The sequence below is a fragment of the Medicago truncatula genome, chromosome 6, assembly GCF_003473485.1.
Source record: "Medicago truncatula cultivar Jemalong A17 chromosome 6, MtrunA17r5.0-ANR, whole genome shotgun sequence".
Taxonomy (NCBI): domain Eukaryota; kingdom Viridiplantae; phylum Streptophyta; class Magnoliopsida; order Fabales; family Fabaceae; genus Medicago; species Medicago truncatula.
The window spans coordinates 24,556,325-24,577,887 of record NC_053047.1 but is presented as its reverse complement, the minus strand read 5'-3'; the positions used below and the strand labels follow the sequence as shown (position 1 = coordinate 24,577,887).

Below are 21,563 nucleotides of genomic sequence, written 5' to 3'. Positions count from 1 at the left end.
TTTTTTAACCAATAGACAAAACTAGATGCTTCAGCCACTCTCCATTGCAATAGGAAACATGTTTGGGTAATGATAATCATGGTTTACCGTAAAAAAATTAAAAAAAAATGGTTAAAATGATTATGCATTTTTGTTCGTCTGAAAGAGTGTAAGTTTGGGGTTGGCAACTAAGGTTGTTGCAGGAGGGACAAAATAAAAGTGAATATGTGATGGAAGGTTACCTTTTGAATATGCAGTAATTGATTTTCATTTTAATGGTATTTGAGTGGTTAAAAACTATGAAATATATGTGATTCGTGATTTATTCTTGAAGTATTTAATCGTGGTATATAGCAAAGCTGTTTTCTTAATTCATGTTAAATAGCCACATATATTGATTATTGTGAGAATGAGGAAGAAAATAATTAAATTAAATATATTTATAGAAAGAAGACAAATAATTTCATAAATCTTTTGAGGAAGAGTTTTTTCATCCATTATATTGCAGTTCTATTTGAATCGATAAATTAATCTTTATAGTTGCTTACATAAAAAGTACAAATAACTCAATCGAAAGTAACTAAATTTACTAATTACATGCGCAAATAACTTTAATTCAACAATTAAAAAAGAGTGTGTGGAGTATTTGTTTACGAATGTTTAGGTACCGTTTGGCTCGGTTTTTTTTTTTTTTTCCAGCTTCTCTACATTTTTAAGGAGAAGTTAGGCCAAACACAATATCAATAAAGTACCTTAAAAAAAAGTACTTTTCTCAGAATGCATAAAATTCAATAGAATGATCTTTAATCAAAAGTTGTTGAATGCTACTTCAAAAAACTACTTCTTCCCAATTTATTTTACAAGCACCTATCTTCAACTCACGCTGGCAACCTTTTCTTTTATTTTTTAATATTATATTTCAATTTGCTTTTTTCTTCCATTTTATTTTATTTTATTTTTTTGAACTGGTACATATAATTTTTTTTTTTTAAGGATGGTCCATTTAATTTTATATTCTATTTTTTAAGGAATTTTATTATCTTTTTATCACTTATATATTTAATTTCAATATCGTTTAATTATCACAACCTCGCAAATATTTTTATTCATGTTGTCATTGAATGACACTAAATATTTTTATTCCCTTTCTTCAACCTCACAAATATACTGGGGGGGGGGGGGGGGGGGGGGGGTGGGGGGGGTTGAATAGTGACCCTTTAAAAATTTTCTGTACCTCTTAGAGAGTTTGAACTCTCAACACTTTGCTTGGAGTAGGGTGATTAGTAAAACAATAAATAAATATGTAATACTAAAATAAACAAAGCAGAAAGTAAAGAGTAGAGTTTAAGAAAGATCACACAGAGAAGTTATCATAGTTCCCCCAATATGGGTTAGTCCAGTCCTCACAGCTTTTGTGAGATTATCCACTAGTTTTTGGGAGTTTCTTCTTCCTCTTTGCAATGTGCAAAACAATATGTATTCTCTAAGCCTCACCAGGCTTACACTGACTCTCGAGCTCTCTCTGAGCTTGAGGCTAAAACAACCATGTATTCTCTAAGCCTCACCAGGTTTACACCACTGATATTATTAGCTTCAGCAAGCTTACAATATCACTCAAGATTTTACAGGCTTGAGGATATACAATCAAAATGAGATTTGATGTTTGGATCTAATTACAACTTTCAAGCTATTAAGAGAATGAGAGATTGTAGTTTGTAATACTCTTAAAAGGATGATCCGAAAATATGATTGAGTACTGTAAGAGTATTTTTGATATTGAGACTGATTGATGAATTTATTGCTTGTATGTAGGCTTGTGATTGTATTGGAAATTCATGCTTTCTTTGTTGAGAGAAAGCTTCTATTTATAGCCATCCTTCATCCTTCAATATCTGCAACTGTTCATTCTTGTGTAGACGCCCTTGCTGTTGATAGGAATTGCAAAACTGCCATTGTCCCATCTTTTGTACGTTGAGTTTTGAGCTTGCCAGCCTCGGCCTAAACTTTTAACACTAAGAGCTTGAGCTCGAGCTTGAGCTTGAAATGGACCAGGAGCGTGGGTGAACAGTGAAAAGTACATGAACAGTGAAAATATATTTTCTTTTTACTACTGTTTGTATCTTGTTCTTCAAGATGCATCATTTGTCATTGTCCTTGCAAAGCTTTGTATCCAAGATACCATTTATAAATTATATTTGCATACTTGGTCACCAAGTCATTGTACTTTATGTCTTTTTGCTTACTTGCTCATCAAGATACATAATAGGGCTTATGTCATCATCCCTTTCTTTTCCAAATGATTAACACATGATTGAAAGACAATTTTCCCTTGCATTTGCGCATGGTTTTCTTTGTGATGCTTTCTTGGATTAAATCATTTAATTACCCTTTAATAATGAACACATATTCTTCTTGAAAGCTTGAGCATGAAACTCCAATGATACATGGCTTTAACAATGTGTGAGAATTGGATTTTCTTATCCTTAATAAAATTCACTCAAGAGCACACATTAAATAACCAAATAACATTATAATCTTAATTTTAATACAAGAGTTTGTTTATCATTTAAAAACAAGTTCAAAGGGATTTTTGCTTCAACACATTAGCGTTTAGAGTAAATACTTTATGTTTGTATGTTTTTTATTTCGTTGATGCGTATAATTATTTTTATAAAATTTTGATTTTAATTAAAAGTACAAGTATAGATGCAAAAAAACTTATACTTAATATTACAAATTTATGTTGTAACAAACTATGCATATATTTTTCTTATTAAAAAAACTAAACATCGTTTTCAATGACACCAACAATGTAACAAATATGATATCATATACATATTATGTGATATGCGACCATTTTCACTAATCGAACAACAAAAGATCATAGTTGCAAGTTGCAACAACAACACTCCACAACTTTATTCGAATGTGTGAAGTTCAAGATGAAGAGTTTAATAAATGTGATTTTATCTCTGAATATATGATTGAGCGTGACGAAGAAAGCAATATAAATGAAGAAATCGGTTCATATAATTCAGGAAGAGTACAAGATGGAGGCTACATGAATAGAGTTAGAAATCAAATAGGAGTTGCGTTGATGGAGAGTATAAATGTTTGAGTTTGTGATGATTTATGTTTTTTTTTTAAACAAGATGATTTATATTTTTAATTTTCCAAACTATGATATTATTTATGTTATTATTTGAGCCTCCTTAAATTATTTCTCCTATTCAAATATTTAACAAGTCCTTTATATAATGATACGAATTCGTATTCATGTTACACAAAATAAACGTCATTGAGTAAATATAGTATTTGTAAAAATAATATCTTTATATTTTAAACATATTTTCCCTTCAAAAAATATTTTAAACATTTATTTATTTATTATGTTAATTCATAATGAATTCAAAGTTTTTATTTATAGACAATGTATAAATATATGCAAGGTCCCGGGTTCGAACCCCAGACACAACAAAAAAAATAATAAATTCAAAGTTTTGTACAATATTTTGCCAAACAACTTTTAACTTAAAAATAACTTTAGAACTAAAAAAAAATAAAGAAACCAAACAGCTTTAATTTTTTTTTTTAAAAAGCTTTATTTTAACTTTGTTTTAAAGTAGCTTTTAGACCGAAAAAAAACCTTGCCAAACGGTACCTTAGTCTATCTAATGAAAAACAAATGACTGTTGCTTAAGAATTTTTTTTTTTTGCTTGAAAAAAAAGTTATTTCTTATCGTTTTATTCAAAAAAAAATATTCTTTCCTTTTATTTCAACTTTTTTCCTTTTTAATTATTTTTTTCCCTGTTTCTTACCATTTATAAAAAGTTTATGAAATTTTCCATATCAATAAATATATTAATCCTTTATTCTTACCGTTTAATACGTAGTTGTTGAAAAACGAAAAAAAATAAAATATATGTGGTTGATATTTACGTACGTTTTTTCTTGCCATTTAGGAAAAATTTTGGAAAAAATAAGCAAAAGTTTGAAATAAAAGTTTAATTTATATACACCATGGTAAGTCAATGTACACAAGTTTTATACACGCATACAACGATGTATTGTCACAATAATTGATGATGTAAGATAAAACATTTGTTTTTATCTATCTCATTAGATAATTTGACAACATATCATTTTTGTTTGTTCAATTTTTTTTTTTTTGACAACATATCATTAGATACATATGTGAAAAATTTATATAATAAAAGTGTATATAAATTAAACTCTTTTGAAAATTAAAAAATACATAACAATAATAATAAAAAAATAAATTAATTTTTTTGAAAGAATAATAATAAAATAATTAAAAAAACACAAGGATATATTTATGATTTTGTTTCCTTTTCAACTTCAAAAAGACTGTTCTTTTTCAAATTCACACTCTCAATTTTGTTTCCTATTTTCATTTGTTCAAAAAGGTTTTCTTATTTCTTTTTACAAATTTACCCCGAAAGAAAATAAAGGAAAAAAAAGAAAACGAGAAACAATAAAAAAATCCTACATTTAAATATTCAGATTCTGCACATGTATTTTCCCGATTTACTAATAATTTTAATGATCTTATCGTATACGGTCACCACCTTGTAGCACACGTCTCATCTATCCGATTGAATGTATACGGTCACAATCTTGTCTCACACGTCTCATCTATCCGATCATAAACAATTTAGATTTAAAAATTGATACTTTAAATCATACATATGTTAAAATTCAAAGAAAATAACCTTAATTTTTTCACTTTACACTAAACAGACTACTTTGTCGGTGTTAATATACTTAATTTTTTTTGTACTAAACAGACTACTTTGTCGGTGTTAATATACTTCATTTTTTTTGTAAAAAAGTTTTTTATTGAATTGTTTATCATATGAAAAGATATGATCATGGTCCAACACACACCAAATCATTACCATAAGAAAAAAAAACTGCAATCTTAAAAAATCATCGTATGTCAAAAAAGAACCTAGGCGCGTGAATTACGCGCTGTGAAAAGGAACAGACATCACAAACGACTGTCTTTGTCAGTGGGCCCGACACCCTTCTATCACTCTTTTTCCATGCTATATATTTCAGCAAAATCTCACAAAATCAAGAATATCTAGAGAGAGAAAAAAGTACAAGTACGAAGATATAGAGAGAGAAACTGCATGCTACTATTGTGTGTGTGTGATTAATTAGTCAGTGATTGAAAGAAAAAACGAATTTTTCGGATTGGGTTTTGGGATTTAATTCAAAGGGTTCATTTTTTTCTCTCTTACATATACAAACATTTCTTGTGTTTTTGAGAATTTGTGTAACCATTTGTTCGAAGGTTTTGACTTTGGGAGAATACTTTGAGTCTTTGTAAGTCAGCTACGTTCTTATTTTATTCAATCATCACTGTTTTTTTTATTATTTATATTATTAATAAAATGATTGATTTTTAGTGTTTTGATTATTTATTATTAAAATGATTGATTTTAATATGTTTTCTCTGTCTTTTTCTCTTCTACAGATCCCAGTGTTACTTGTGTGAAGAAGGATCTGAAAACTATTGTTTTTTGTTACACAGTCTAAGTACAAGGTATCTTTTTCTCATCGTACTTATGTTGTTTTCATTGTTCATGTCATAAATAAATTACCCATTTTTTAAGGGTAAAAGGGTTTTTTATTTTGAAATGATATTTGTTATGATCATTTGGAGATAATTTATGAGACTCTCTCTTGTTGTGTTTTTATTTTCTTTCTATTGTTCTTGATGAATACAAAAAGAGAAGAAGTTGCTTAAATTTATTTCAAAAAATGGTTGTACAAATATCGTAACTATTGTTTTGATTTGGTACAATGCATTTGAATAATGTGAATTTTGTTTTTGTATTTTTTTCTCACCATACTTGCATTGTTTTCAATGTCCATGTCATAAAAAATTACCCTTTTTCAATGTTCATGATTATTTTTCTCTAAGGGTTAAAGGGTTTTATTTTATTGTGAAATGATACTTGTTATGACCATTTCAAGATAATTTATGAGACAACTCTCTTTAATTGTGCTTTTATTTTCTCTCTATTGTTCTTGATCAATACAAAAAGAGAAGAAGTTGGTTTAAATTTTTTTCGTAAAATGGTTGTACAAATATCGTAACTCATTTTTATTTGTATTGTTTTGATTTGGTATATTTGTATTGATTTGATTTGGTACAATGTATTTGAATAGTGTGAATTTTGTTTTTGTTTTAGTCTTTTTTTTTATGAATAAAAAAAGAAGACCAATCTGATATTTTTTTTTTTTTATTGTTTTGTGGTGGTATCTGATTTCTGATGCAATGGATTTTGTTGGGACCCTTTTTAGGTTTTCTTCATTGAAAATTTTTCAACGCTGACAAATTGGTCAGGTCTTGGTGTTAAAATAAGGAAAAGAGGATAATCTATTTTCCTTTTATTTCTCACTGTTCAATGAGAGAAACATGTGTGTCTGTGTACTTTATATCTGAAAAAAGGGTTCTTTTTGTCTTGTTCCTATCCTTACATTTTCATCCCAAAAAAATAGACAAAAATACCAATTTGTTCTCTCTCTTTTTGTAAGTTAATTTTAAATTAGTCTCTACTCGATTAATATTTTAAAATAGTCTTTGTCCTTATCAAACGTTTTTCAATTAGATTCATGTATCTATGTTTTTGTCACGTGATATGACATTTAATTGAAAAACTTTTGAAAAAGATACATTTAATTGAAAATAATTATAATTATAATATATTATAATAAAGATAAACTTTTTTTCAAGTCAACGCTCATGCATGAATCTTATCTTTTTCTAGAAAATTGAATCTAATATATATATTTTTCGAATAAACCATCAAATTGATCCATGTCTTTGTAAGTCACTCTCAAATTAGTCCATGACTCAATTAATATTTTGTCACATGACAAGAGACTTAATTGAGAAATTTTTGACAAACACAAAGACTATTTTAAAATATTAATTCGAGAGTGACTTACAAAGATATGGATCAATTGGTTTACTCGAAAAATATATATCACTTCAATTTTCTAGAAAAAGATAAGATTCATGCATAAGGGTTGACTTGAGAAAAAGTTTGTCTTTATTATAATATATTATATATTATAATTAAACTTATTTTGATTATGACATAATAATATTTAATATATTTTTCTAGTCAAAATAAAAATATTTAATATATTGTCTGTATTTTATATAATTCAAATTGATCCATGTCTTTGTAAGTCACTCTCAAATTAGTCCATGACTCAATTAATATTTTGTCACATGACAAGAGACTTAATTGAGAAATTTTTGACAAACACAAAGACTATTTTAAAATATTAATTTGAGAGTGACTTACAAAGATATGGATCAATTGGTTTACTCGAAAAATATATATCACTTCAATTTTCTAGAAAAAGATAAGATTCATGCATAAGGGTTGACTTGAGAAAAAGTTTGTCTTTATTATAATATATTATATATTATAATTAAACTTATTTTGATTATGACATAATAATATTTAATATATTTTTCTAGTCAAAATAAAAATATTTAATATATTGTCTGTATTTTATATAATATTGTTTAAAAGGTCAAACCTTAGGCAAAAGAATCCAAAATTGAAAAGTGCATTGGGAATTGACGGTGACATGACCTTGAGAACTAAAGTGAGTGACAAAAAGGTTGCATGAACTTTTTGTTTTTTTGTTTGCTTTTGTTTTTGAAATAAATTTTTGTGTTTGAGAGCTTGTTTTTTTGGTTGATAGTTCTTCATAGACCATTTTTCCATTCTATGAAAATGGTCTCTAACTTGTCTTTGATCACTGTATGCTTCAACCCTTCATTGATTTTGGTCTATTTTTCTGTGTATTCTGTTTTATATTTTGTTTTTTTTAATGATTATGATGATGAATATGATTTGTATATAACCCACTTGACTTAGCCCGGTGATATTGGCTTGGACTTAGGAGTGTGCTCCTCCTTCAGGTCTCAGGTTCAATTATCTCCAGGGTTAATTTGGGTGGGCAATTTAGCTTCTTCAAACAATATTTTGTTGTTTTTATGATTATGATTTGTATTTTATGTATCTTATTTTTTTTTATTGTTATGTTGATGTATCTTATGGAATTTTTATTTTTGCAGAACAAAAAAATGGAAGGAAATGTTGGAATGGGACTTATTGGAGAGAACTTTGATTCTGGTTTGCTTGGAAGGCTGAGGGATGATGACTATGAAAGCAGGTCTGGAAGTGAGAATTTTGATGATCTTTCTGGTGATGACCTTGATGTTGCTGATGATCAGCCAAAGAGCAAGAAGAAGAAGAAGTATCATAGGCACACTCCTCAACAAATTCAGGAGCTCGAAACGTACGACTTTATGAAATTATGCGATTTTTTTCAACTAAATGTGATTGATTATCTATGGTTTAATTACTCTTTATGTCTTTGAAGTCTGAAGTAATTGGGGATTTTTAAATATAGGTCTATGAACTAAAAATGTTTGTAATTGGATTGATGAATTTGTCTGTAATATGTTAGGGGTGGGCATGGTTCCGTTCCAGATGAAAACTGAACCAAACCAAACTGAACTAATTTAATATGTAATTAAATACTTGAAGTAAAAAGTTTTTAATTAAGAACCCTCCATAGATTTTTGCATAATTTGTAATTAGGTATGAGTAATTTTTATAATTATGATTGAGTTTATTAATAATAAATTTTGTTCTTCGAATGTTTTAGTTTCTTCAAGGAGTGTCCACATCCTGATGAGAAGCAAAGAACTGACCTTAGCAAGAAGCTTGGCTTGGCAAACAAACAAGTCAAGTTCTGGTTTCAGAATCGGCGAACTCAGATGAAGGTAAAATTTGAATACATTCACGCACATATATGTAGTCTGTTCATGCAGTTGATATTAGGGACGGATATATGACTTAGACGTGAGATTTCAATCTTTTCCGATATATATTAACAGCTCAAACATTATGTTATAGGCATCAATTGATATGTAGTGACAATGTAAAACTTTTTTCAATTATCATTGTCAATCAATCATAATCGTTGTATCATTACTTTTTAATTTTTTTTTTTACTTTAATCGTATATACTTCAAAAGTCGTGTGATTGGTTGAACTGTGTCAACAATTTTACATATTGACTGAGCATCAAAATTAATTTGTATGATCTACTATATATTTGGTTCTCCTACTAGAATTTACTTATAATTATAAGTATTACTTTTATATCTTACGATTTATGAATCCATCACCAATTTATATATACTGTACTAAATGAATTGCATTCCTTGAATTAGACGCAACTGGAACGCCATGAGAATATGATTCTGAGGCAGGAAAATGAGAGGCTCCGAGCTGAGAACAGTTTGTTGAAAGATGCTATGTCAAATCCGACATGCAGCAACTGCGGTGGCCCAGCAATTCCTGGACAATTTTCGCCGGAGGACCACCAGCTTAGGGTTGAAAATGCCAGACTGAAAGAGGAATTGGGCCGAGTGTCTACCTTGACCCACAAGTTCTTCGGCCGACCTGTCTCGGCATTTGGCTCCATAACTATGCCAAATCCAAATTCTGGCTTTGAACTTGGTATGGGAAGGAATGGTGTTGTTGGTCCAAGCAATTTCAACATGTCGCTGCCGATGGGATTTGGTATGGGAGACGGAGTTATGGGAGCTCCTGCGCTACAATCTGGATTGCAATCACCGATGGGAATGATCGGAAATACTGCTCAGCAAGAGAGAGCTATGCTTATTGATCTTGCACAAGCTGCTATGGATGAACTAATCAGTATGTCTCAGCCTGATTCTCCTCTCTGGATTAAGAGTTTGGATGGTGTGAACGAAGTGCTGAACTATGACGAGTATGCAAAGGTCAATTCTCTTTTTAACGATCCGAAACAAAATGGTTTTGTAACTGAAGCTACAAGACAAACTGGACTGTTATTAATCAACAGTGCAGGTCTTGTGGAAACCATGTTGGATGCGGTATGTCATTCAACTTTCTTAATCTTCTTAGATGAAGTATAACTTATTATATTGGAAATTTAGCGTTTTAATGCGTGAAAGTTCAATAAATAATTTTATTTATTTATTATTTTTGTCAATAGGATCAGTGGGCAGAAATGTTTCCATGTATGATTGCTGGAGCTTCAACCTTGGATGTAATATCTAGTGGAATGAATGGAACCAGGAGTGGATCTTTGCAAGTGGTATATATGTTTTTGCATTGTGTTAATTTTCTCAATTTTGCTATATATATTTGGATGAAATTAATTACGATTTTGATTATGGTTTTCAGATGCAAGCCGAGGTTCAATTGCCTTCTCCGTTAGTCCCGGTTCGACAATATAGTTTCCTGAGGTTTGCAAAGCAGCATGTTGGAGGTATTTGGGTTGTGGTTGATGTTTCGGTCAACGTCGGCCGTAATGCTGCTAATGGAAACCCTTACATGAGCTGTAAGAAGCTTCCTTCTGGCTGTATTTTGGAGGATTTGCCTAACGGTTTTTGCAAAGTAAGTGCTTAATTATCTATCAATTTCATCCTTGTGTGTTTTAAACATCGATTTCAAACATTTACATTTTTGTTTTACCACTGTCTACTCTGCAAAACTAGTGAATCGAGGCTTACATAGTTTAGCACCAATTTGTGCCGTTTAATTTAATTTAATTGAATAGATCCTTAGCTGTTACCATATCAAAAGAATCTATACACATAATCACCCATGTGTATTCTTTTGAAATTCGTTTCATTTTTTATTTTCCACTTAAATCCTTTAAATAGAGTTCTTATTTGGGATATTAATTTACGAGCATTGCTATATTGAGCGAAATTCTCATTCACAATATGCATCACGAACACGAACACGTTATGGTCATACCAAAATTTCCAGAACTGTTTTAATCTTTGACTTGTATGGAAATCATGGTTGATGTTGGTGATAATAAGCCAATCATACATTGCCACCTCATGTCTTGAAAATATTTTTCGCTATGTCCAGTATTTTCCATAATTTATAATCATCATAGGGTTTAACATATCTTTTATGTGATAAACAAAACTGACTGATGGAAATTACAATCTTGCAGATTACTTGGGTTGATCATTCCCAATATGATGAGAGTGTTGTCCACCAAGCCTATCGTCCATTGGTTAATTCCGGCATGGCATTTGGTGCTCATAGATGGGTTGCAACTCTCCAGAGGCAGTGTGATTCCCTCGCAGTCTCCATGTCACAATCTGATGATCCCACAGGTCTGCAAATTTGTTATTGCACTTAACACGTATGAAGCACTGACACGTCAACTCTAGTAATTATTTGAGAAATGAAATAATTAAATTTGATCACATGTGCCGGTGTCGGATACTAGACACATATTCAATATGAATTGTCGATTACCATTTTGATTGACATGTTATTTTTGCAGCCATGACTCCACATGGTAAGAAAAGCATGCTGAAGCTCGCACAGAGGATGTCCGATTACTTCTGGTCAGGAATCTGTCCTTCGACTGCGTGCAAGTGGGATATCCTTCCCATTAGCAACATGGGCGACAGTGACCTGAAAATCATGTATCGGCAACATCCAGATGCCAATTCGAGCATCGTGCTAAGTGCTGCAACTTCTGTTTGGATTCCATTGCCTCGGCAAAGGGTGTTTGATTTTCTCCGTGAGGCACAGATGAGAGGCGGGTGGGATGCTTTGTCCAATGGTGGACCAATGCAGGAGGTGGTCCACATTGCTAAAGGACAAGCACTTGGAAATTCCATTTCTATTCTTAGTCTCAATAATGTAAGTGCTCTTTTCCAATATTATATTCTTCATAAATCAACCATCTGAAGTTCTTTTTGTTTGTTTAGATCACTATTTACACCTCAAACATGAGTTATTTATTATCATTATCGTGTTTAAAATGTCTCGACACTTAGAACACACATGCCGAGGCTTATATACACTTTTTCCTCAATATCTTATCCGATGTTCTTCTTATATGTTAGTTTCCAACGGTTTGAATATATGTGAGAAAAAATCCTTTTATGTTGGACCAATTTGTGGTTTGGAAACTATTATCCAAACATGTACTTAATAGATGAAGATATAAGAATGATTCTATATAATCCTTTTTAACATGTAATTTTTTTTTCCCTTTCTGTTTAGGCTGTGAATCCGAATGGAAATGAGGGAAGCAATCTATACCTGCAAGACTCATGGACCGATAGCTCTGGCTCAATGGTCGTGTATTCACCAATCGATTCACAATCCTTGGACATCTTGATCAGTGGTGGAGACTCTTCAGTGATTCCTCTTTTGCCTTCCGGCTTTTCAATTCTTCCGGACGGCCATTCAAACGTCAACAATATCGTTGGAACTTCAAGTGACGGTAGCAGCGGCAATGGCGAGGGCGGAGACAACGGTGGATGCTTGCTGACATTTGGATTACAAATGCTGCTGAACAACACTCCAACAAGTAAGCTCACAATGGAGTCAGTTGAGTCTGTCAATGCACAAATCTCAGTGACCATTCAGAGAATCAAAGAAGCACTTGGAGTTGTTGCATGATGAGGAATTGATTGATATACAATAAAAGTACCCTTTTTTATTTTTGTTTTATTCATGACAATTTAGTTTCATTTAAAGTTTAGTTTCTTTTGAAATTGGGCATAGAAAAATGTTACATACAATTTGGATGTATTAGGGGATTTTAGATTATAGTTGGAAAAGGCTGAGACATAATTAAGTCAAGAACGAACCATGAAAGAGCAATTAATTGGTTTTGCTTTTTGTTCGGTTGGTTCGGGTATTGACTTAGATTTGTCTCGGCCTTTTTTGATTAAATTTGTCCAAAAGATATTATGTTGTTATTCATGCTTACTTTGCTTATAGCTAAAGTGAATATTGCATGATTTTGTTGCTAGTTATCAATCTTATTGAATGCATGATTATGAATTTATGGGTCAGTTGTTTATTACAGTTTTTCTCAATCCAATTTTTTATAAATCTTCTGTTTGTTATAATTTTTTTAAAAATTGAGAATTTTTTTTGATTAAAATGAATTTGTTTTGAGATTGAAAGTCATTTTTCATAGATAATATTTTAAAATAAAGTGATTTTTATTATCACATAGAAAAATAGTTTTTCTTAAAAATCTTGAAAATTTTATACTATTAAATTCCATCTGTGACAAATTGAATCTATTTGATTTCTTATTCTTCTAAACCTTTGGTTTGCTTAGAAAAAACGAAACTTGAAAAGAATCGCTTCTTGAGGCAATTTGGATTGCTGTTTCTGTGTTTTGGTACACAATTTCTTTGATGGAAGAAAGTTTCAGTTTTACTAGATGTTCTGTTACCAAAAAAATGATTTTAAAGTGAGATAATAAAATTTTATAGTTTTTTTTAAACGGATATTAAAAGTCATATTTTAATACTTCAAAAGTGATTATTTAGCATTATTTAAACGAACCAATGTTTTAAATTTATTGTTAAAATATCATTACAAATTATAAATCAATTTTTGTGATCTTAAATTTGTAAATTAATTTGAGTTGAATTCTTGGTGGCTTAATCCCTTGGTTAGTCATAGAATGTCGACCTCGTGATTTTGTTGTTTTTGCTTTGTTTGTTTGATTTATATGTTTTTGTATTCTGACTTTTTGTTGACTCCATTCTAGACACATCGAGGTTTTTATTTTTTTAACTTAAAATTATTTAAATAAATGTAACAAAAAAAAACTGTTTAATTAATATTTTTTCGTATAATAAATTATTTTTTAAATATCTAGATAGTAAATTGGCTTTAGTTTTTCCCTTTTTTTACTGATGTTTTATTTTTTTTCTCCTTTCAATAAAATTTTGCAAAGTGTGAATGGCAATGAATTTTTTTCTCCTTTCAATGAAATTTTGTTAGGTATATAATTCACAGAAACAGTTAACTATGATCTAATCAATAGCATCTAGATAAGACTTTTGTAGCAGATAGTTTACCACAACCTTAGAATCCAATTTATTTACAACATTGCTCATTTTTTGTTCTTTAAGCCATTTGCTGAAAGTTTTGTGTTCTCTTTTCTTGTGCTGCAAATCTTAGGTATAAACAATTTTTGGCAATATCCATGGGAAGAATTCACATTTATTGAACACCACCTCATTTCTTCCTCAAAATCTTGTTATAGCTGTTGAGAGTAAAATTTCATTTGGAGAGTTTTTGTTTGGTATTCTTCCAGCTATGCTTGTAGGAGTTGTAGTTAATGCTTTGATTTTTATAGCTATGCAATGTCTCATTGTTCATCATCACTTAATTATCAAGAGTTGAATGGTTACATAGTAGAATCTTCTAGTATTCAAAACTCTCCTCAAGTTCAAAATCTACGAAACCGATTAACTTCGCGTGATATGAAATTGATAGGTTTCATGTTGGTAGCACAATCGATTCTGCTAGAAATTCAACAGCATCAAAGGAAGGGAGCTCAGTTGAAGACACGGGGCGACGTACACGCTACTTGTACATGATGCGCAGCTTCCAGCAGATGGTATCATAATTTTCTTCACTATTTGTTCTATTTCACTTCACCAAAATGTCCGTAGTGACTATTCCTCAATTGATGACTTGATACATCTTGTAAAAATTATAGCACGATTACAAAGTTGTCTAGTTAGGATGAATTCAATCTGGTTCAAAGGCCTTCAATGCGGTCCTTGATTGTCTTGCTAGTTTCTTCAACTCGTTACTAAACTTATCTAAAACATGCTAAATTTGACACTAAAATATTGTTATGACAGGGTGTCATCATCACAACCCCAAACTTGAACCCTTTCTAGTCCTCAAGGAACATTCTTGGAAAATAAATATTTGCAATAAATTAACAAACCTCCTTGAATGATATCAACCTATAATATCTTTATCTCATTTGGCAATGGAACCACCTCTTTCACTTCAATTTTCATGCTCGGAAAATACTTCCTTTCTCAAAACTTCAATCAATATCATTCCAATAAAATCAATAGTAGGCATGGCAATGAGGCGGGGTGGGGACGGGTTTTACCTTCCCCGTCCCCATACCATACTCTCACATTTTTACCCGTTACCCTATCCATACCCAACGAGGATGAGAAATTGAATCTTATCTCCATCCTCGACGGATTCGGATATCCCTACCCCATTGTGTGCCTCAGTGCATGTAAATGTAAAAACCCATCAGCTATAGAGAAAGAATGCAAGTTCTAAAAAAATGAATGCATGTATGGGTACTCACATGAGAAAGAAAACACGATACAGTGGGTAAAATTTAGGCTCAAGTTCTCACCAACAATGATTTATGTAAAGGTTGTGTTAGTTAGCACCTGAAATATTCCCCTTTCCTCATCCTTTATTCCATCTCTTGAACCTCCATGATGTTTTGAGCAATTCCATTTCAATTCGAAGAAATTTATACAACTTTTTATTTTGAGGTTCCCATTCAGATAGGAGTGTTACTAAACTCAAAACTTAATAAAGCAAGAGATGATGATTAATAATAAACAAGACAACAAACAAGTTTTTATGAAAGACATAACAACAAGCTAACACCACAATGCAAAAACATTTCATAGTGTCTGTAATTTAAAAAAGAAAAGTAAACTCTCCCCTCCCTTCCCCTCCTAAACTCTCAATCCAAACACACTTTAAAGGTCAGTCACGACCAATGAAACTCTCGGAATTTGAACTTCGATATACATCTTCAACCTTTAGACATCTACCTTAAAGGTGGTGTTAGCACCAAGCTCTTTTATTTCTACAGCTCAATAAAGTGAGACGACCTTCACTAGAAACGGATTAGACCACTGTCATATCCATTGTCAGATAATTGACTTATCCTAAGTAGGTTATGTTTAATTCGTTAAACAAAAAGTACAATGTGAATAGAAGAAAAAAAAGGACCTACCAAACTAATGATCATCCCTTTATTGTTTCCTCCAAATCCCAATGAGTTTTCCTTCTTTATAGTCATGCTTTGAAACAGATGATTTTTCTCGTGTCATGTGTCGAGAACATCCACTGTCCGTGTGTACCATGAGTGGTGTTTCAATAATGTTGCTAAGCATATCTACAACATAGATTATTTAGTTTTTAAGCACCCAAATTTTCTTGGTTCCTTTTGAGTTAGATATAAATGGGTTATTGTTACTCAATGTTTTCAACTTAGATGTTTTAAACATTAAGCAAGCTTGTTGTCACACCCTTTCCTTAAACAAAAGGAACAAATGACATATTCTATGCATCTAGATTATGAACTTTTGGAACATGTTCATCCTTTGTGAATCCAATGACTTTCATTTTGTTCTTGCTAACTCCATAGATCACGGAATCTATATACCTTCTTTTTATTCCATTATATAGAAACTCTTGAAAAGCGCCTTCACACTTTTCAGAGTTGCATACACAAGGTACAAATGATTTAGAAATTTGTTTTTATGGAATAGAGTTTTCATTTTTCAAATTCTGAATCTCTTTGTTCAAAGTAAATTCCATTTCGAGCAAAATCGTCGGATGTTTTGTGTATTTTAAATTTTCTAGATTTACTCTGAACATTGTATTAGACGTAATGGCCTCGATTTATAGTGGGATGGGGTGCGGGGTGTGAATAGATCGTTCCCTTAAAATTCATAAATTTAAAAAATATTTTTATTTTAGAAATATTTTTATGCGATGAAACGATAAAAGGATTGCGGACTTATTATCGAGTTAAGAAATATGATCAAAATAGATACAAATTAACTTGAGAATGTTAATTTGTTTCACGTTTGATTCTATGAATCAAGTTTTTACAACAACAATTAATTGACAGTTATATGTGCAAGTCAGTCGCTATCCAATGCAACATTAGAAGACAAAAGATTTGGTTTAGTCAGTTTCATAAGCACCTTGTGTGCAAAATTTGCACCAAGTGTGATTCAACCTTCAAAGATTTAATTTCTCCACAAATTACAGGTATAGAAATCTTATCACTGTTTTTGCAAATAATTTTTACACAACTATAACAAACCAAAATTAAAAGAGATAAAGAGAAGAAGATGAACACAATGATTTTTTTAGGAAGTTTCTCATTCATCCTCTCATTTAGTGGCGGAGCCAGGAATTTTATTGAACTTTGGCAAAATTTTGACCGCAAATTCGCATACAACATAATATATAAATAGTCATAAATCGAAATAAAATACGCTCGTCATTTTGTCAATAAAAGTACAATCTGAAACAAGAGAGATGAAACATAGCATGCCGATAGTATGCTAAATAAAATTAGGAGGCAAATGCCATTTCCGAGACCTCTTTGCAATGAATGTTCGAATAATATCAACATCATCAAGTGATTTGAATATCTCCCGCTCGGTGTAACATATCATACCTATGCAAGTTTCAAGCATTGGTGGAAAGAGGTATGTTCTTGTTGTTGTTGATGATTTTTCAAGATTTACTTGGGTAAATTTCTTGAGAGAAAAATCAGATACTTTTGATGTGTTCAAAAAACTTTGTATCCAACTTCAAAGAGAGAAACATAGTGGGGTTATGAGAATTAGAAGTGATCATGGAATAGAGTTTGAGAACTTCAAGTTCAATGAATTTTGTTCTTCTGAAGGTATAAAGCATGAATTTTCTTCAACTATAACACCTCAGCAAAATGGTATTGTAGAAAGGAAGAACGGAATTTTACAAGAGTCAGCTAGAGTCATGCTTCATGCCATCTTCCATATCTTTTTTGGGCTGAAGCTATGAGCACTGCTTGTCATGTGCACAATAGGGTCACTTTAAGGGCCGGTACTACAACTACCCTGTATGAACTGTGGAAAGGAAAAAAAACCAACTGTCAAATACTTCCATGTTTTTGGAAGCAAGTGTTACATCTTGGCAGATAGAGAATACAGAAGGAAGATGGATCCCAAGAGTGATGAGGGGATTTTTCTAGGATACTCTACAAACATCAGAGCTTACAGAGTATACAATTCCAGAACCCAGGTAGTTATGGAGTCCTACAATGTTGTGATAGATGATGTTTTTGAAGACAAAATTCCTGATGTGGAACCCGATGTTGAACCTTATGTTGAAACATCCATTCAGGAGAAAGAACCACCTGAGATTGTTGATGAATCTGAATCTGAAAGGGATGAAACTGAGCAAGATCATGTTGGAACAAGTAAAGGGCCATCTATCAGAGTGCAGAAAAACCATCCTCAAAATCTCATCATTGGTGAACTTGATCAAAGGATCAGGACCAGAAGATCAAATGATGTTGTCTATAATTCTTGCTTTGTGTCTAAGTTTGAACCAAAAAATGCGAAGGAAGCTCTCGCTGATGAATTCTGGATTGAAGCTATGCAAGAGGAACTGAACCATTTCAAGAGAAGTGAAGTATGGGATTTAGTTCCAAGACCAGATGGCATAAATGTTATTGGAACAAAGTGGAACTAGAAAAACAAGTCAGATAAAAATGGAATTGTTACCAGAAACAAGGCTAGACTTGTTGCTCAGGGGTATACTCAGGTAGAAGGACTGGACTTTGATGAAACTTTTGCTCATGTTGCCAGGTTAGAATCCATAAGGTTACTTTTGGGAGTGGCATTTATTCTGAAGTTCAAGCTGTTTCAGATGGATGTAAAGAGAGCTTTCCTGAATGGCTACTGTTGGAACAAAATGTGTTTCACAATGAACCTTATTAAGTTTTGATGATAACAAGGTATTAAAAATTGTCAATTGGTTATTACTAATAATTGTTCAAGTGTACAGGACCAAAGGCTACTCAAGTTATTTCAATAGGTCTTGGAAGAACAATGGAAAGAAAAAGAAATTCTGAGCATCTGAAGAAAACTGCTCCTGAAGCTGAAGTGCTTCTGAAGTAATGACGTCATCAGAAGCAGAAGGTCATCAGAAGCAAAAGTTTTCATCAGAAGCAATATCTTCACCAGAAGCTACGTTTGATCCTTTAATCAAACTGAAGATTCAAAGTAGCTGATTTTCAATTCAGTCTTATCCAAGAAGAACGAAGAATTGAAAGGGAGGTATCAACGGATATATGGATAGCACTGAGCACTTGTCTCTCGTTAATAGAGTTGACAAAGTACAAGTGTACAACCACTACCTCCACTACTCTGTTTTCTGTCTACGCTACAAGACAAAACAACAGCCATGCCTGCAGAATTTGTACGTTCAAGATGGGAATGAATTTGAAGCTTATTCTTCAAAGGACTACACCCAAATCAGGCAAAGGATTACTGGTGGATAATCAAATGATTTCAAACGACTCTTTAGACGTGCTGATTATCTCAACGTCTCTTTCACGCCCCTATATAAAGGTGTGAAGACTTGAAGATTGAAGATAGAGATACATAAGTTCAAAAGCACCAAAACTCTGTCAATTTGATTCTACAAAGCACACTGAATTTCTGCACTGATTTGATATATCTTAGAAATTCAAAGTCTAGAGTCTTTATTGTATTGTATTGTGAACACCACTGATTGTATATCAAGTGTTCAACTCAAACTCAATTCTCTGTATTTTTGTTTGATTAGAAGTCTCTTGCCTGCGTGCTTGAGCATTAGAAGTCTCTTGCTTAGTGCTTGAGCATTGGAAGACTCTTGTGTGTGTGCTTGAGCATTTTTTGTGAAGTCTCATACTTAGAAAGTATTGAGCAGTTGTAATCTTTGTGATTATAGTGAAATCTCCTTGGAAGTGCAAGGGGGACTGGACTACTTCCGTGTTGTGGAAGGAACCAGGATAACTGCTTGTATCTTTGTCTTTCTTTTCTCTGCTCTGTTCTTTTCCGCTGCAATCTGACTCTGATCATTTCATCAGAAGCAATCAAACTGCTTCTGAAGTTTTATCAGAAGAAATATTTTTTAAGAGAAAAAGAAAACACAATTCAACCCCCCCCCCCCCCCCCCCCCCCCTCTTGTGTTTTTCACCTTCAATTGGTATCAGAGCTTGCTCTGTTATCACAGCACTAAACCGTGTTACAGTTCAAGATCTTTTAGAAAAACATGTCTGGAGATGAGGAATCAGTTACTACAAAATACACAAGTGTCAAGCATGACTATGATACTGCTGACAAGAAAACAGACTCTGGAAAAGCTCCAAAGTTTAATGGAGATCCAGAAGAGTTTTCATGGTGGAAAACAAATATGTACAGCTTTATCATGGGATTGGATGAAGAGCTATGGGACATACTGGAAGATGGAGTTGATGATCTGGATTTAGATGAAGAAGGAGCTGCTATAGACAGAAGAATACATACTCCTGCTCAGAAGAAGCTTTATAAGAAACACCACAAGATAAGAGGAATCATTGTGGCTTCTATACCTCGCACCGAATACATGAAGATGAGTGACAAATCTACTGCTAAGGCTATGTTTGCTTCACTATGTGCAAACTTTGAAGGCAGCAAGAAGGTGAAAGAGGCTAAAGCTTTGATGCTAGTTCATCAGTATGAACTTTTCAGAATGAAGGATGATGAGAGTATAGAAGAAATGTACTCAAGATTTCAAACTTTAGTTTTTGGATTGCAATTACTGAAGAAAAGCTATGTTGCTTCTGATCATGTTAGTAAGATTTTGAGAAGCTTGCCTTCAAGATGGAGACCCAAAGTAACTGCTATTGAGGAAGCTAAGGATCTAAATACTTTAAGTGTTGAAGATCTTGTTAGCTCACTCAAAGTGCATGAAATGAGTTTAAATGAGCATGAAACCTCTAAGAAGAGTAAATCCATTGCTTTACCATCTAAAGGAAAGACTTCAAAATCTTCCAAAGCCTACAAAGCCAGTGAATCTGAAGAAGAATCACCTGATGGAGATTCTGATGAAGATCAATCTGTAAAGATGGCTATGCTGTCCAACAAGCTTGAGTATCTGGCAAGGAAACAGAAGAAATTTTTGAGCAAGAGAGGTAGCTACAAGAACTCCAAGAAAGAAGATCAGAAGGGATGCTTCAATTGTAAGAAGCCTGGTCATTTCATTGCTGATTGCCCTGATCTTCAGAAGGAGAAGTATAAAGTCAAATCCAAGAAATCAAGCTTCAGCTCCAGTAAATTCAGAAAGCAAATCAAAAAGAGCTTGATGGCGACCTGGGAAGATTTGGATAGTGAATCTGGTTCTGATAAAGAAGAAGCTGATGATGATGCTAAGGCAGCCATGAGGTTAGTGGCAACAGTATCATCAGAAGCAGTATCAGAAGCTGAATCAGATTCAGAAGATGAAAATGAGGTATATTCCAAAATTCCTAGACAAGAACTTGTTGATTCTCTAAAAGAACTTTTATCACTGTTTGAACACAGAACCAATGAGTTGACAGATTTAAAAGAAAAATATGTTGATTTGATGAAACAACAAAAGACAACTCTATTGGAACTGAAAGCTTCTGAAGAAGAACTCAAAGGGTTTAACCTCATATCAACAACATATGAAGATAGACTCAAGAGTCTTTGTCAGAAGCTACAAGAAAAATGTGATAAAGGTTCAGGCAATAAACATGAGATTGCCTTGGATGATTTTATTATGGCTGGAATAGACAGAAGCAAAGTTGCTTCTATGATCTACAGCACATACAAGAACAAAGGCAA

At 32.2% G+C, this 21,563-nt stretch overlaps 1 protein-coding gene across 1 annotated transcript; it reads left to right on the top strand.

Annotated features, from left to right (window-relative positions):
• The first annotated feature begins 7,685 nt into the window (after positions 1–7,685).
• On the top strand, positions 7,686–12,895 carry LOC25480620 (homeobox-leucine zipper protein ROC6). Its single transcript, XM_013586916.3, has 9 exons — positions 7,686–7,797; positions 8,115–8,338; positions 8,711–8,828; positions 9,282–9,968; positions 10,091–10,192; positions 10,282–10,494; positions 11,069–11,234; positions 11,408–11,772; positions 12,139–12,895. The coding sequence occupies exons 1-9, from the start codon at positions 7,765–7,767 to the stop codon at positions 12,538–12,540; spliced, it is 2,310 nt and encodes a 769-aa protein (XP_013442370.2). The 5' UTR covers positions 7,686–7,764; the 3' UTR covers positions 12,541–12,895.
• The last annotated feature ends 8,668 nt before the right edge of the window (positions 12,896–21,563 follow it).

Bases quoted from the DNA above. Each gene is read 5' to 3' on its own strand.
- LOC25480620 (XM_013586916.3), top strand. From the start codon at position 7,765: ATGAAAATGGTCTCTAACTTGTCTTTGATCACT. The intron at 10,495-11,068 runs GTAAGTGCTTAA...ACAATCTTGCAG, and splicing joins TGCCTAACGGTTTTTGCAAA to ATTACTTGGGTTGATCATTC. The intron at 11,235-11,407 runs GTCTGCAAATTT...TTATTTTTGCAG, and splicing joins ACAATCTGATGATCCCACAG to CCATGACTCCACATGGTAAG.